At 43.2% G+C, this 17,443-nt stretch overlaps 1 protein-coding gene across 1 annotated transcript in view; it reads left to right on the top strand.

Moving 5' to 3' along the window:
- Positions 1 to 17,443, top strand: part of EDD1 (glycine-tRNA ligase) — a 211,065-nt gene that overhangs the window by 61,528 nt on the left and 132,094 nt on the right. Inside the window, exons 18-19 of the mRNA XM_089995743.1 lie at positions 239 to 310; positions 7,531 to 7,613. Of these exons, the coding sequence (XP_089851869.1) occupies positions 239 to 310; positions 7,531 to 7,613 (155 nt within the window). The remainder of the gene's footprint in view (positions 1 to 238; positions 311 to 7,530; positions 7,614 to 17,443) is intronic.

The raw sequence follows: 17,443 nt of genomic DNA, 5'->3' as shown, positions 1-17,443 counted from the left end.
ATGCTACCTTTTGATGTTGTGATCACATTAGCACAATGACCATATATTGCAGGGTGGGCCTAATGTTTCGGCATGGTTATGATGAATGGTTCAAAATTAGACTGATCATATGACAGTGTTGAAGGTGGATGATGCTCTTCATGTTAGTTGAGAGTATAGAGTTATTTTTTCAATATAGGGAGCCTTTGTCTATAATGCCATCTAGTAACTGCCTAAATCTTTAATTTGATGGGATTAGGTATTGGCAGAATGTGTACCACATATCATTTCTGATCTATCATTTCCAAAGTCAATGCGGTGGAACTCTCAGGTACATATTTTTTTTCTGGTTCTAAGTTGTTTAAGTAATTTACTGTGCTGTGTTCATCAAATACATCTGAGAAAATATGATGTCTGCTTCAATCATATTGGACACATCTAGATTTTTGTTTATGGGAATTGAATATAAATAGCACAATGTGCCACCTTTGTGATAATAGGAAGATGAAGAAATAACTATTAGAGATCACCAAAACAGACCTGTTCTATCAAATGCTTATATATTTTGATACCACTTTCTATAAAATGATTCATTTTTATCTGGTGCGATGAACTGATTCTTCATCTGCTGTCATACAAAGCTTACACGTGACAAGAGATTCTCAGGATTGCTTTCAGTCTTTAGGGCTGTTTGGATGGCATTCAAAACAAAGTCTTGAGAACTATTCTTTCTCAAAAATTATTTCGAGTGTCTTTGGCTGACATGATCCCTCAAAACACATTTTCAAAATGCTATTTTCGGACCCTAAAATATTATGGAAAATAGCAAGCTTTTCCAAAACTTCGTTTTGAAAATGTGAGTTAATCATCGCCCCCCTCACCACTCTTACTGCCCATCTATGAAACCCCAATCTCAAAGAGGGGGAAGTGGGGGAGGGGTGGTGGTGTGAAGGGAAGGGGTTGAAGATGGTGATGCCGAGAGGATGGAGGTGGTGGCACGTTCTGTTGCCTGCTGAGTGTGGCCTGGTGGTGGATGACCATGGTAGATACCAGGGCAAGAGTGAGCACGGAGTGCTGAAGCAGTGGCACCACTCTGAAGAAAGTTAAGTCAGTGGCATCACTCTGAAGGACATGGAGGAGCTTGCTGGAGAGGCTGTTGCAACAGTGGCTGAAGATGATTGAGCAGCATCGTGATGGTCTCCTATACAGTTGGATCTGTGCTTCCTAGGCTCGTAGCACACCAACAAGGCCTCCGATGGCTTACATATCAGTGATGGCATGACACTCACCCTTGTCATTTTTGTGCAAGAGGAGCTTGAGATTGGTTATAGCCTCGGCCAAGGTCATGTTTAGACTTGGTGGTGGTCAACTTCATTCCCAGGAGCATCACTCCCCTGTACTTAGCTTTTATGGTTTGTGGTGCCAGATTGTTGGTGTTGGTATGGTATGTAGGTGGTGGCTTTCGTGAGGCTCCTTGGTGTGTGTGTCTATGGTGTACCCGGACACTCCATTTTGTCCTCCGTACCCGTGTTGACACCCAGACACATCATTTTACCCTTTGTGCATACAAGTTTATATTCAATTTATAATTTATAATTTATAATTGTATTTTCAGTATATAATATATATTTTATATATAACATATATATTTAGATTATATTCAGTTTATTTCAAATTTGTTTTGTATTTATGTGATATTTAATATATATACATATATATCCGTGTCCCCGTACCCAATTTTTTTGGAATTGTCGTGTCGTACCCTTCGTACCCATACACTCACTCGCACCCGTACCCAGGTGACATAGGTCTGTGTGTGTGTGTACTGCCATTGGGTGCGTATGTGTGATGTTTTAGAAGATCAATTTTCAACAAATTGTGTTTTCAAATAAAATGTGGAAAATGTGCATATGCGTGCGTGTGTGGTACCATTGTGTGTGTATGATGTTTTAGAAGATCGATTTGCAATAAATTGTGTTTCAAATAACATTTGGAAAAATCACATAATCTTCAGTGTCATCTCAGCAGGGCCTAACTGCCTAAGTTTTTCTTGCATTTAGTAATCTATACACGTGAAGACAACAAAGACATTTGACAAACTTAGTAGCATTAGAGGCCTTAGCTAATACTTGACTAGGTGTGTGACAGTAGAACTGGCTACACCTCATTTCCTCACCCAGATATCAAAGAGTAACATGGAAAAGTACACAAACTTTTGACAGGCTATTTTTGTCATTTTCTCCAAATCTTTATGTGAGCAGACAGTAAGCTCCAGTTCCAACGAGAATGAAAACTGTGCTTGAAATATATAGTGAATATTTGACATTACTATCTATTGTCACTTATTCACTATGGTAGGGGGCACAGTGGCCTGATTAATTAGTATAATGAGCTATGTGGATGGTATTGATGGTACGGTTTCTAAGGATGGAACACTGTATTTTGTGGGTCCTGGAACAAAGTGCTTCGTTTGAATTATACACCTTGACATTTGGCTACTCAGGGGTGTATATGGATTTATTATCTGCAATATATCATGTATATACCAAATCAAAAGTAAGCTTTATCTGTAATGAAGCTAATCATGTGTAAGCAACTTCCATGATCCATCCCTAACTATGTGGTGAAGAAAACCTGGACTTTTGGACCTAGATCTAATATCAAAAAATCATATTTTTAATCAATCAGGTTGAGCACTCATGAGGCCTTGAAAACAGTGGCAGTAAACTAATTTGAGGCATTTTGATGGAAATTACTTGTGGGAAGAAACATTGGAAGTTGGGTAATTCTTGGAAGTTAAGTGGACAGTGAGGTTTATGTTTCTTTTCTTGGCCAGTTTGTGTGTGTAGACAATTTTCTCCTTGAAGAACATTCTATATCTGTAGTGGTGGTGGTGGTCATAGTAGTAATGGTTTGAGCTTGCCTCTGAACGTCCCTGTATTTTGGCTTGTTTTCTTTATTTGTTATTGCTAGCTTTTGGCTTCTATTTTGTTGTTGATCTGTATGTTCTCATGGTTGATGTTCATTTCATGCTTGATACTGAAGTAAAATATTTAATGATCTTCACCTTATAATTTAAGTGTTTCAAGCCTTATATGTTTCAAATTGAAAACAAATATTCATAAGACTCCTTTGTTAATAATCTGTTTGTGCCACTTCATTAACTATATATATATATACACCTGTTTGCTCGTGTTAGGCTAGAAAAGTGGTAGAGTAAGAGAGAGGTTAATATTTGGTGTTATTGAAGGCACAAAACTATTGAGCTGGAAAACTATAGGTTCAAGCTTTATCAGCTCAATCTGACCCTATTTCACATGGGTGCGGGTACTGGTGCGACACAATTTCAAAAACTTTGGACATGGGGACTCGGCTACATATATATATATATAGCTATATTTAAAAAAAAATATATATATAATTATATATATAACAATAAATTAATAATAAGATTGTAAATTTTAAACAAAAAATAAAAATGTAATTCTATTGAAGTAACAACACAAACTTACCAAAATATAACATATAAAGAAGCTTGTGAGTGTGATAACAACAAAACTTATCATAAATCTGTCTTATCATCTGAATTAGAAGGAAGAACATGATCGAGGTAGTCCATGTTGAGAGTATGCAAATCATGTTCTCTCTCAAAGTCAAAATCTTCTGGATTTTTTACATCCTAATACTTGGATGGTCCACAACTGCATCAAAATATGACTAACTTAGTATCTAACTTCAAACTTTGAATACAAATATTTAAATACGAATTTTGAATACAAAAGAAAAAAGTACCTATACTCATCTTAGGTGCAACGAGAAATTAATCGTAGATTAGAGTAAACATAAACCAAATCCTCTGCTCTTTTACTAGTGAGTTTGTTTCTTTTAATGTTGTGAATTTGATCATATGTACTCTAATTTCTTTCACAACACGATGATGCAACAGGTTGGGATAACAACTTCATTGCAAGACGTTACAGATTTGGTGTCTCTGATCCATATGTTGCCCACAAATTAAGGGGATTTTCTTCGTCCCTTGCCATGAGTGCGGCTAAAGAATCAAATCTTCCAGTAGAGAACTTTTCAAACTCACTATTTACAACCTTAAACATGTGAGGATCATTAAAAAGTCTCCCCAAACATATCATTCTGTTCCTTGATATCTCAGGATCTTCATTTGGAGAAATACGACAAACACCTGCTGGCAACCATTTTTTTGCATAATATTTTGGATCAAGAGAGTGTGCCATGCAATGCAAAGGCGTATTGCTTTTATCCCATCTTCTCACTAAAACTGAATGTACATGATTGTAAAATTCTGAATCATCAAGTGCAACATCTTTTTTCTCATGTTTAAAAATGATACTTTGAACTTTTCAATCATATTGTTCCACATTTCATAAATTCTATGAAGCATGGGTATATCTTTGTCAACTTCTCTCAACATTTCCCAAATAGGCTCTGTAAATTCAACAAAATATGTAATTTTATCCCACCAAAAATCATCACAGATGCATTTTTTGATAGCTTGAGCCTTAACATCATCTTCAGTACAGTAAAAATCCCAATCTTTATCAGCCACCATCATCATCAATACATTCTTGAGTTGCTTAATTCTTTTCATCATAACAATGAGAGAAGCAAAAGGAGTTTCAGCAACTTTCAGTAACTTGAGATCCGAATGCCTATTAAATATAGAAAGGGTATGATGATGGTTTACAACGAAATTTCTAATATTTTGAATATCATGCTCTATTTTCTCAATCCATAAACACATTTCACGTGCATGCGCATCATCTTTTGATGGATTGTATATACTTGTAAGTGCCAAATTTAAATTGTGTGCTGCACAAGGAGTCCAAAAAATATGTGAATACATATCTTCACTTGACAAATTCATTACTGCACGAATGCAAATTGGCGCGTTATCAGTAATGATTTGCACCATACTTTCTTCATCCACTTTTTTTATCACTTCAACAAATAATCTCTTTAAATATTCAACATTTTTATACTCCCCAGATGTCTCAACAGTCTTCAAAAAGATTGACCCATTAAGTGAGTAAGAAATGAAGTTTATTAGTGGTCGCCTTTGTATATTAGTCCACCCATTATAAACAATAAATACTCCATGTCGTTTTCATGCAAATTTTTGTGTCTCTAACAAGTCTTCAATTCTATTTTTTTCCTCTGCAAGAACGACTGTTCTTAGTTTTTCTGAACTAGGAGGCACATAACCACTCAAATTACAATTAGCCAAAGATGTAATCATATCTTTCCAGTATGGACTTCTAGCTACATTAAAAGGAATTGAGCTTGAGTAAAAGAATTGACCATTTTTTTTATCAATTTCTGCTCTTGTCATGTTTTTGAATGATCAATGTATTGTTTTATTGCCTTTCATCTTTCTTTTCTTCAAAAGCTCTTCTTGTTTATCACTAGCAATAGCAAAAGGCAGATTAATCGAATCGCTTCTCATCTTTGCAATTTTCTTCTTTTCAGCTTCCTCTTGTTCTTTCTTTAATTGCTTTAACAAGTCTTTGTCAACCCCAGAACATGACCTAATTCCTTGACCACGAATATGCAAAAGATGTGCTTTCACACACGTATAAGAACCTGTGAAAACAGTCGTACATAGATTATAATGAAAATGCACATTCCCACCACCACCACTAGCTTTTATCCCTTTTGTCATAAGCCTCCAAAGTGGTTGAGAAACTTCTAAAACCAACTGTATTAACACTACCACTAGAACCATTATATCTGAAAAGTGAAAACTTAAAAGAAAAGTGAAACTGAAAACTGAACACAAAATCGAAAAAGTAGGAAGGGGCAGGGGCCCTTTGCGTCTGCCTGCGCTGCAAGACAGAGAGCGACTAGCAGGGGCGTCGCTCCTGCCAATGTTGGAAAAACTGAGCGGCAGGGGAGAAGCCCCTACCGGATGAGATGCAGGGAGGTAGGGCCTTGCTCTGCCTGCCTGGGACAGGGAGAAGAGGCAGGGGCGAGGCCCTTGCCTACTTAAGGGTGCTTCGGGGCAGGGGCATCGCCCCTGTTGAAAACCCCAATCGACGGAGGGCATCGCCCATGCCGAAGACCCACGTGTGGCAGGGGCGATACCCTTGCCATGTTGGGCAAACAAGCATCAAGGGGAGGCAAAGCCCCTTGCCGAACATGAGGAGGGGTCGAGCCCTTCCTCTGCGGAATAAGAGGCACAGGGAGGGGTCGAGCCCCTCCTTTGCGATCCAAGGGTGCAGGATAGGGGGGGTCGAGCCCCTGCGTATCCTGCAATAAGAAGGGCCGACAGGCCCTGCCTGCCGGCAATGAAGGAGAGGACGAAGAAGGGAGGGAGAAGAGACACAGAGGGGAGGTCTCGGCCCCTCCTCTGCGTACAGAAGGAACAAGGAGGCAGGGAGGGGCTCAGCCGCTCCCCTATGGAAATAGGGTAGCAGGGAGGGGCTCATCCCCTCCCCTGCAAAAATGGGGCAGCGGGGAGGGGCTCAACCCCTTCCCTGCGAAAACGGGATGGTAGGGAGGGGCTCAACCCCTCCTCTGCGCACACAAGAAGAAGAAGAAGAAGAAGAAGAAGAAGAAGACAATGAGAGTGAGAGAGAGATATTACCTGAGAGGTGACCGAAAAAAGGGGAGTCGTCGGCATTGGGAGATGGCACACGGGGTTGTTGGCGTCGGTTGTCGGAATACGACGAGCGGGAGGGAGAGTCGAGCGTCGGGGGCTGCCGACGCCGGGTGGCCGGGAAACGGGAGAGAAAAGGGAGGGACGGTGGCAGAGGGTCGCCGGTGGCCTGTTGGAGCATGGATGAGAGAGGACCCTAACCATAAGATTCTGTAAAAAGAATTCGGCCCCCCAACCCCTCGACTATTTTGGATCCGGGTCCGGTTCGGATCCAACCTGAGTCCAAATTAATTTTTAAAAATGGACTAATATAGATTTGGTCAAAGTTGATCGAGTCCAAAACGTGGACGGACTCAGCCCCAGTGCGTTGACCGAGTCCGACTCTTCGTTGACCGTATCCGCCCCGTGTCCGAAGCCGCACCCGTGTAGGGGCGTGTCGACGCTGGTGCGTCGACCTTATAGCCGAGTTCGTGACTTAGATCTGACCACATAGACGTGTTCAACATGGTTTGTTTGGTAAGGATCATGTTATTTTTTATTAAAAATATGATTATTTTGTGTCTTGAAATTTAGTGCATTGTGGGCCATTGTTTTTTGAAAGCCTTAACATGTCACAATCACATGATTCAAAACTCATTTTCTACTAAACATACATTATAGATCACATCCATGAGGTCCGATCTGCAAAAAAAATATGAAAGGGTGATTTACACTCAATAGTTATATGTATATATATATATATATATATATATATATAATCACAAATTTCTACTTTTCTACATATATTGAATTGAATATATGTGCATTGGTCTTTTTATATTTCTTATATTTTGGAACTTCTATTTGGCTTTTCAACAAGTATCTGCTTGCAGTTCTTCTGTGGTTTGTTTACTTGTAAATTAGTTCTTTTTTCTTTATAGGTGGTGTTTAGCAGGCCTATACGGTGGATTCTGTCCCTTCACGGTGATGTTCTTGTGTCATTTGTGTATGCAGGAATTTTAAGGTAATTGTGTTTTGCATATTTGCATCCCTTCCAAATATTACAAAATTGGTTTGCTATGAAAAATAATTTCCTACTTGCTCTTAGTACTTCTTTTGTAGTTTTTTTTTCTTTTTTGGTTAGACAGAATTGGAATGCATGGACTAGATGCAATGACAAGTTTAATTTTGACTAGAGCAGTTGGTTGTGTATGGACACTTTTGGCTTTATAATAGGCAAAGTCCCTTTCAAATATCCCTAGCTGCCTCCTTTTAATGGAACACTGAGCTTAAAATTTGCAAAGGAAGCATAATGAAATTGATGAGTATAGCACTATAACGGGAAAGTATAGCACCAATACCAGAATGTAAATGTTGACATATGGGAGGGAGGATCATGATGACTAAATATATCCTAACTTGTATTCCTATGTTGGTTTGTCATTGCAACAAAGAATGTGGAAGAGATTCGTTAGAATTTATGCATACAAAAGAAGTGAATGGTTCATGGTACAAGTTGTGAAGATATTTGAGGTAGGAGATGGGGTTTATTTGGCAGATGTAAATATTGAATAGATCTGTGGTCGATACTTTGCTACATGGAAATGTTGTTGCATGGTTAACTTAAAGGCATGCAATTTAGATTGAACTGTCGGGTCCATCCATATGGTTAGATGTGGAGGTCCATTATTTGTTTGTTTTTTGAATTTTAGTTATTTCCTCATTGTTGTCTGCAAAAGATGTCATGCAGTTGGTACACTTTTTTGGAAATATTTTTTTGGTTGTTGTCATGTGGATATGTAGTTTTGAGCTATGTGTCGAGGATAACAAGCACATCATATGGCATGTCATGTGTTGGACATTGTCAGCCTGTTTGGCAATTTTCTTTTTAATGTTTGTTATTTTGATAAATTTGTGTTTTATTTTAATGAGTTTGCGTAAAATTAAATACTCATCATAGAGAATTTGGACAATTGCCTAATTGTTCATGCATACACTACATGTCCCTGTATGTAAATACATGCATGCATCCATAGATACATAATATGTACATATATGTATATATGCATTAAGTATGCATATGCAATGTACACCTACCCAAGTTCATTCAGATATGCGTTTATATACATGTATCATGGACATATTGGTAGACAGACAAACCATGCTCCTATGAAACATACCACATAACAGATTTCTTGTTGTCTCCTTTAAAATTATATCTTATCCTTGTGCATGTACATGTTTTCTTAAAGGTTTTTGTCTTTCATGGTTAAGTCTTGTAATGCATCTTCATTGTATCGTGATCTTATCAAAAAAATTCCTAAATTAGTTTTTTTAAATTCATTTTTCAGTTCTGTAATTTTTTAGCTAAGATCGAATTATTTTGTGACCTTTATATATTTTCTGCATGTCATGCTTCTTAATCTTTTTTTTCAAGAATTGCTGAATTTTATGAATTCTCCTGGGAAAAATGATTACCTTTAAACTCTCCTGGGACGAGTCAATTACTGATACTTGTGACTGTGCTTCGGAAGATATTCAGTTTGTGTATGTTTCTCATGCTGGTGAGGTTTATTAGTATGGCCTAAGTGATTAGACTATAAGAGTAACTGTTCTGTTTGTACCTTGCTTTGTTGGAGGGTTTTGCAGTTGTTTATTGTTTCTATATACAAGAACCAGATACTTGACCTTCTAAAACTGAAGCACTACACATATTTACTGCTTTAGTATCTTATGTGAAACAAAGAGAAAATATGTTGTGGTGAAGTTGAAATATGCAGCACTTGTGCTGGGATATCATTTTCTGGTGCTTCTAATTGAAAAATTGTACTGCATGCATGACCTCCTACTTGATTCTTAGCAATGTAATTTTGGAATGCATGTTATTAGATATTGGATAAAGACTGAATGCTTCATTAATTTTCAAGATCTAAGATTAGTCTTCTGTGGTGAATATATTTGGACACGTGAGTGCTGATGATTATGCCTTTTGCAACAGTGTAGGAAGAATTGTTGCATGTGGCTGTCTTTGTAATAACCAGGAAAAAAATTTATCATCTCGGACCCGGGTCGGATCCGGATCCGAGCCCCGTGAGAGGACGGCTATCGGTACGCCGTAAGGGCCTACCGAGCGGTGCCCGCTCCCCTTGTTTTCTGCTTATAAATGAAGCAGACAGGAGGGGGGGGGGTGAAAGCATCGAATGCTTTCCCCTCCCCGTCGCCTCTCCTCTCCCTGATGCCCCGATTTCCCCTTTTTCTCCGGCTCCCCCCTCCTCGCCGTCCCTGCCACCTGCCGTTGCCGACACCACCGTTGCCGACGCCCGCTACTCACCTCCGTCTGGCACCGTCTGCCTCTACCGGTGACCTCCAGGTGAGTCCCCCTCTCCCTCGTCTTCCTGTTTCCCGCATGAGAGGGGGGAGCGAACCCCTCCGCCTGCGGCCTCGGCAGGAGGGGGTGGTGGCTTCCGGCAGGGGGTTCCCCCCTCCCCTGCCTTGCGATTTTCAGCAGGGGCCAAGCCCTCTGCCATTCAGTGTCTTCCAGAAGGGGGTTTCGGCCCCCTGCCTTGCAATTTCCGGCAAGGGTTTTCCCCCCCTCTGCCGTGTGCTTTCCGGTCGGGGGCGAGCTTCCTGCCTTGTGTTGTTTGGCAGGGGGCGAGCCCCTGCCTTCTTGGGTTTTCTGGCAGGGGGTTTCACCCCCTGCCTTGTGTCTTCCGGCAGGGGGCGAGCCCCTGCCTTATGTTTTTAGGCAGGGGTGGGGGTGCCTCTGCCTTCCTATGCCTTCCCAGCAGGGGGCGAGCCCCTGCCTTCTTATGTGTCGCGGCAGGGGGTTTCGCCCCCTGCCTTGCGTTTTCTGGCAAGGGGGCGAGGCCCCTGCCTTCCTGTGCTCCTCGACAGGGGGCTTTGCCCCCCTGCCTTGTGCTTTCCAGCAGAGGGCGAAGCTCCCCCTGCTCTCCTTCTTGCTTCTCGTCAGGAGGGGGTTCTGCCCCCTGCCCGGTTTCCTTTTAAGGTGGTCTTGGCAGGGAGCCTCTGCTCCCTCCCCTGCCTTGCTGCCTCTGTCCTTCTTGTGCAGGGAGCTGAGCTCCCTGCCTCTCCTAGTTTTTGGGGTCCGGTACCACTCCAGGTCTTATCAGACCCGTTCTTCGTGGTATTATGGCGTATTGACCCTTTTGGCATTGCAGGTTGTACCACAGAGCCTTCTCGTGCTAAACGGCCTGAGACAATGATCATTTACGCTCGCAAGCGTATAGACCCTCTCACCCCTTCTAGGTAGGGGTTTGCGTAAAAAAGGAAGATGAGCAATGAACTGCTAAAAACAAAGGACTTAACTAATAAATTAAAACATTTACATATAGTATATCTGTACGTCCTTTCCTGCACTTTACTTTTTTTGCACTTTACTTTTTATTGCCGTTGCGTTATATGTGTCGAGGCTTTCTTTTTTTGTGTACCTTTCCTTTCTTGTCTTTTACTTCCAGGACGCTGTTTTGCGATCCTAGTCCCTGTTGATTTCATTTGTTGCTGTTTCTGCTATTTCATACATATATATGTCACTCTTCTTTTTATTTTCGTAGTCTCAACCTTGTCGTGGATTGGTAGGGTTCGACAGCAGAACTTAGCCTTGCGTAAGAGCCAAGTATCAACGTTCAAACTCTACAGTGAGTTACGAAATGAGATACTGGTTTTCCTAACTCGAGACAAGACCCTCGTTGCACGAAGGGTTGCTGTTTCCTGAGTTTGGGCAAACGTTTGGTTTTTGGGTACTATTGCAGCGCTAATATAGTTGGCACGGTGCAAGGAGTACCACGAGGCAGATTAGGCCTCGATTATGCAATGATATTGATTGAGAATACACCTAAAGGGTCTCAGGCGCCTTCACAGGCAAGATGCTCATTTGGGTCTAATGGACCAGGGCATGAAGAATGAGGCGGCGGTTAAGAAACCCCCGTCGCGCTCGATTCGACTTAGCTTCGCCAAGAGAGAGGACAAATGGTATCAACTCCGATGCACAGGCCATTAATGGCTATTTACGGGCAAAAGACTCTGCTTCTCCGGTCATCGGAGATTAGGGGAAAGAGGCTGCACTAGATAGCCTAACACTTCTGCAGAAGTTGGATGCATCCCTACTGGGCCTTTGGGGGCTTTCTCTCTCGACCACTGGTCGTCCCCTTAGGATAGGATTCAGTCAGTCAACCGAGGTATCTTAAGATACATAGCATAATAAACCCTCGGATTGGTCTCGACTATTTCGGCTCGTTTGCCATGTACGTACCCATATAGCCGGTTAACAAGTGATAACTAAATTAAGCATGCTCACCCTTCAGCTGTTGTTTTTGCGTACTTGTGGTATTACGTGCCAACATACTGGTGAGTTCCCTATGCAGTATATCCTTTCTCATTGTTGCTATTGTGGTATGCATAGCTGCTTTACCTGGTAGTTGTTATTGTTCTTTTTGCACTCCTACTAGTTTTTCGCGAGACTAACCCATTTTATGGGCAGGTGATGAGTAGCGGCGACAAGCAGTCAACGGTGCGTGTGACGTGGCTCAAGGCTGTACTTTTCCTTCCAGACTTCTGGCTGTCGTTGCAGGGTTTTGAGTTTTGGGTTTTTGTTTTGATCTTGGGGCTTAGCCTCCTGTTGTTTTCCTTGTACAATGACTTTTTATTAAGAATTTAGTATTCTTTTCAGTTGTCTGCTATTTATCGCCGTGGTCATGTTTGGATTGTCGAGCTAATGTGTCTGGGATTTGCAAAACTTGATTTTCAAAATAGAAAGATACTTTTTGAAGAGTTTTCAGAACAATAGAGTTCAAACTTTCAGGGATTTTCCTCAGAAAACTTTAATTGTCAAGTTAAGAAATTTCGGGGCGTTACAGAATTGGTATCAAAGCCAGAGGTTGTGAAAAGTAAAGTCTCGACTACCAACCATCCTGTTGCACTGTGAGTAACTGTCCCCTTTTCCTTATTGTTGTAGTTTTGGCCTAGTTGGGGTGATTTTTATTCTTTGTGTCAACTGTAAGATGGACGCATCCCGTGACCCTATCAGTAGTCCTGGCGGGTCCTCGCGCACAGCGCGCACTCGCATTTCTTCGGAGGGTGGCCCCTCTTTGAGTCAGGGTCGACCCGAGGAATTTGCGACCGAGTTTGGGTCCTGTCGCTTTCCGTTGCCCGTTTTCACGGATGAGTGGTGCACCCCGCTACCTTTGGCTTTCCAGGTTCCATTAGTGACAACTTGGGCTGAGATTTTTTCATGGTTAGGCGGGCGGGTGCCTTCATTCAGGTTCATCAGCGGGTTGTTGTGGTAGATGCTGAGGATCCTAACTCTCGGGAGGCGGAGTATAGCTGCGATCGTTGCGGCGTGCTTGGGCACTTCTCAGATCAGTGACTTCGTCCGATTGAGCCTTCAGTCACTCTGGGTTTAGTCGATCCCGTTCCTCTTGCCCCTGTCGCTGTGGCCTTCCCTACCCCAGCAAACAGGGGGGCGCTCCTCCTCCACCGCCTCGGGTCGAGCCAACAGTTTTAGGCAAGACCCCAGCTTCGTCAGAGCTTCATACGCCAGCCTCTGTAATGCCGATTGTTGTGCCTGAGTCTCCGACCATTTATGTTTCAGACTCGGATGTGTCATATTCTCCAGAATACACGCCTGCTACTCCTCTTTACGGGGAATATCCTTCGGAGGATGACGATGATCTCTCATTTACCCCCAAGCGCAGATTTAGATGCACAGAGAATAAGAGAGAATATCTCCGTCAGTTCTCTGGTCCCGCCTGAAGGGAGTCTTGGATGTTAAGAGTTGGTCTGGGTCTATATGTTGCTTTTTGTTTTAGTCGTAAGCTTAACTTAGTTCGTTGTATTATTTTCAAGGATGAGGAAAAGTTCAAATGAAGATTCCGCCGACGAATGGTCTGAGCAAAGGGGATTCGTGATGGATACCCTCAGCACTTTGGTCGAGGCGATCAAAAGTCAGGTTGCCACACAAAGAGAGTGTGTTCCTACAGATTCGGGGGTCGCTTACGAGAAATTCTTAAAGCTAGACCCTCCAACTTTCTTCGGCAAGGTGGATCCCGACGCCGCAGAGCAGTGGATCCAAGAAATCAAAAGAGTATTTCTGGTCCTTTCGGTTTTCGATGAAAAGAAGACTTTATTTGGGTCCTTTCGATTGAAGGACAATGCTAGAGTTTGGTGGGACGCGACTCGGAAAAGGCATTTCCCAGATGCAGAGGTCATCCCATGGGACGCTTTTAAGCGTGTGTTTTACGAAAACTACTTTCCTCCTCATGCGAGGGAAAAGAAAAAGGTGGAATTCTTGGAGCTGTGTCAGGGCAGCTTATCGTTGGGCGATTATATCGCCACGTTTCAGCAATTGTAACAGTACTGCCCTACCCTTTTTAATAGTGAACGCGAACGAGCAGGCAAATTTGTTCGTGGCCTAAAGGAAGGACTTAGGTACCAGGTCCTTTCAAGCATGCCAGTGACCTTCTCAGCAGCAGTTGAAGCAGCGACCCTCTTAAACGAGGATTGAGAACGTTCTAGAGCGGCACAGGTTAAAAAACCACCTGTATCAGGAGGTGACCAAAAGAAAGCACAATCTCATGGTCAGGTGCGACGACCATCTTTTTCGGTTAAGCCCGAAGGAGGAAAGCAACAAGGACCACATGTAAAGAGGCAACGCCAGCAGAACCGCCCATCGCCTCGACGACCCGCAGAGAATTGTTGCGTTAGGTGCAAGGGATCTCACGTCGGACAACCTTGCCCCTTGGATATAAGGGGTTGTTTGTATTGTGGTAAGATGGGTCACTACACTCGTGATTGTCGCAAAAAGGCGGCCGATGAATTCAGGCAGTCGGGTGGAGTACCTGAGCCTCCTCCTAAGCCACATACACAGCTTACGTACCACCAGTAGCAACAACCGCAGAGCAGCGGAGTGAAGAAAGTCCCAGGGCGAGTCTACGCCACTACTGTCGAGCAGTTGACCAAGGGAGAACTTGTACAAGGTACTCTCTTAGTTGCTGACCATGCTGCTTTCGTTCTTTTTGATTGTGGTACTATGCACACCTTTATTTCGGCAAAATTTGCGGCCCAGTTGCAATCGCCTGTTCTGTGCTTGCATACTGCTTTAGAAGTATATAATCCGTTGGGGGAGAACGCTAGTTGTGCGACTTTTATCCATGATCTCAATGTGGTGATATCAGATCGTCTTTTGCCTGCGTGCGCCATCTTGTTGAATATGTCAGAATTTGACCTCATCTTGGGCATGGATTGGCTGTCCCAGCATCATGCCAAGATCGTTTGTCGCCAGGGCAAGATCACCTTCTCCCCTCCGGATTCTCCGAAGGTGGAATTTCGAATTTCTCGACCTATGCGAGTAAGCCGGATGATTTCAGCCCTTAAGGCTCGTAGCTTCATTCGTAAGGGCTATCCAGCTTTCCTCGTCAGCGTCGTTAAGTCTGACCCTACGCCTGCGCTTATTGATACCCTAGACGTGGTTAGTGAGTTTCCAGATATCTTTTCCCAGAAGTTGCTTGGCCTTCTTCCGCCTCGTGAGGTGGAGTTTGGCATCGAATTGTTGCCTGGAACTGTCGCCATATCGAAGGCCGCATATCGGATGGCACCTGCCGAGCTCGAAGAACTCAAAAGGCAGTTACAGGAGCTTTTAGATCAAGGATTCATTCGTCCAAGCGTATCACCCTGGGGAGCTCCTGTACTCTTCGTGAAGAAGAAGGATGAAACCTTGTGGTTGTGCATAGATTATAGAATGCTCAACCAGGTGACGATTAAAAATAAGTACCCTTTGCCGCGTATTGAAGACCTTTTTGGCCAGTTGCAGAAGGCCAAGATCATCTCTAAGATTGATTTGAGATCCGGGTATCACCAGCTCAGGATCAAGGACAACGATATCTCCAAAACAACTTTTCGCACCCGGTATGAGCATTATGAGTTTACAGTTATGCCCTTCGGTCTTATGAATGCTCCTGCTGCATTCATGGACCTTATGAATCGAGTGTTCAGACCGTTAGACATTTTCGTGATAGTGTTCATTGATGATATTCTTGTCTACTCAGAAAGTCGGGAGCAACATCGTGGGCACTTGCGTATCGTTTTAGAGACCTTAAGGAGAGAGCAACTCTTCGCGAAGTTTTCCAAGTGCAAGTTTTGGCTCGAGAAAGTGATGTTCTTGGGCCACATCATTTCTAGCAAGGGTGTTTCTGTAGACCCTTTAAAGGTTGAAGCTGTGCTAGACTGGCTGCAGCCGCAGAATGTCCGTGACATTCGAGGTTTTCTTGGGTTAGCAGGATATTATAGGCGTTTTATCCAGGATTTCTCAAAAATCGCTTTGTCTATGACACGATTGCTGAAAAAGGAAGCCAAATTCGTATGTGATGATCGTTGTGAGGCCAGTTTTCAGCTATTCAAGGAGCGTCTTATGACTGCTCCTATCTTGGCTTTGCCGTCCGGTAAGGGCGACTTCGTAATTTATACTGACGCTTGCGGATCGGGCCTGGGAGGCGTTCTTATGCAGAATGGAAGGGTAATCGTGTATGCCTCTCGCCAACTTAAGCTTCACGAGAACAACTACCCGACACATGATCTCGAATTAGCTGCCGTCGTTTTTGCTCTAAAGATTTGCCGTCATTATCTATATGGAGAACGATTCAAAACGTTTACTGACCACAAGAGCCTTAAGTACCTCTTCTCCCAAAAAGAGTTGAATATGCGTCAACGTCGCTGGCTTGGATTTTTGAAAGACTATGATTTTTCCCTTTCTTACCACCTGGACAAGGCAAACGTGGTTGCTGACGCCCTCAGTCGCAAGTCGTCAGGGGTTCTTGCCAGTGTGTTATCAACAGGTTGGAAGTTGCTCGAAGACCTTGCATCCTGGAATCCATTTTCTGTAGCACCCGGTCCGGTGAGGTTGTCGAATCTGTTAATTCGACCTTGACCTGTTCCCTAGGATCATTGCCAGCCAAAAGGGCGACTCTCGCTTTGAAGAGTTGAGATCACAGGCTTTGTGTGATGGTTCTTCTTTCCACATGGGGGAATGAAACAATGTTTGGCTTGGGCAACACCTTTGGGTCCCAAATGACCCCACCCTGAGGAGTGAAATTTTAACTAAAGCCCACAAGTCGAGATATACCGTCCACCCGGGGAGCACAAAGATGCTGAAGGCCCTGCAGAGGATTTTTTGGTGGAATGGCATGAAGAAGGATGTAGCCGAATTCGTCTCTAGATGCCTCATCTGTCAGTAGGTAAAGATCGAGCATCAACGGCTAGGAGGAGCGTTGCAGCCCTTGGATATCCCAGAATGGAAGTGGGAGGGAATCACCATGGACTTTGTAGTTGGCCTTCCTAGGACTCGACACAAGCACGGCGCGATTTGGGTGATCGTCGATAGACTCACCAAATCAGCGCATTTCCTACCTATTCGCCTCGGCCAGTCTCTTGACAGCCTGACCGATCATTATATTCGTGAGATTGTAAGACTCCACGATATTCTGGTTTCTATTGTTTCTGACCGTGATCCAAGATTCACGTCGAGATTCTGGGGGCAGCTCTAGCAGGCTCTAGGCACCAAGCTGAGCTTTAACTCAGCTTTCCACCCTCAGACTGATGGGCAGTCTGAGCGGACTATTCAGACCTTGGAGGATATGTTGCGGGCCTTCATGTTGGAGTGGAAAGGTGAATGGGATTCCCATATCAGTTTAGCGGAGTTCGCGTATAATAATACTTTCCACGCTAGTATCGGCATGACTCCCTATGAAGCCTTATACGGAAGGCCGTGCCGATCACCCGTGTATTGGGATGAGGTAGGAGAAACAAGACAGGAGGATCCTCTTATGCTTCAGCATTATTCGGAAC

Source organism: Nuphar pumila, chromosome 2, assembly GCF_984573655.1.
Source record: "Nuphar pumila chromosome 2, dmNupPumi1.hap1.1, whole genome shotgun sequence".
NCBI classification, from domain to species: domain Eukaryota; kingdom Viridiplantae; phylum Streptophyta; class Magnoliopsida; order Nymphaeales; family Nymphaeaceae; genus Nuphar; species Nuphar pumila.
The sequence above is the reverse complement of the archived record's forward strand: the minus strand, read 5'-3'. Positions and strand labels throughout refer to the sequence as shown.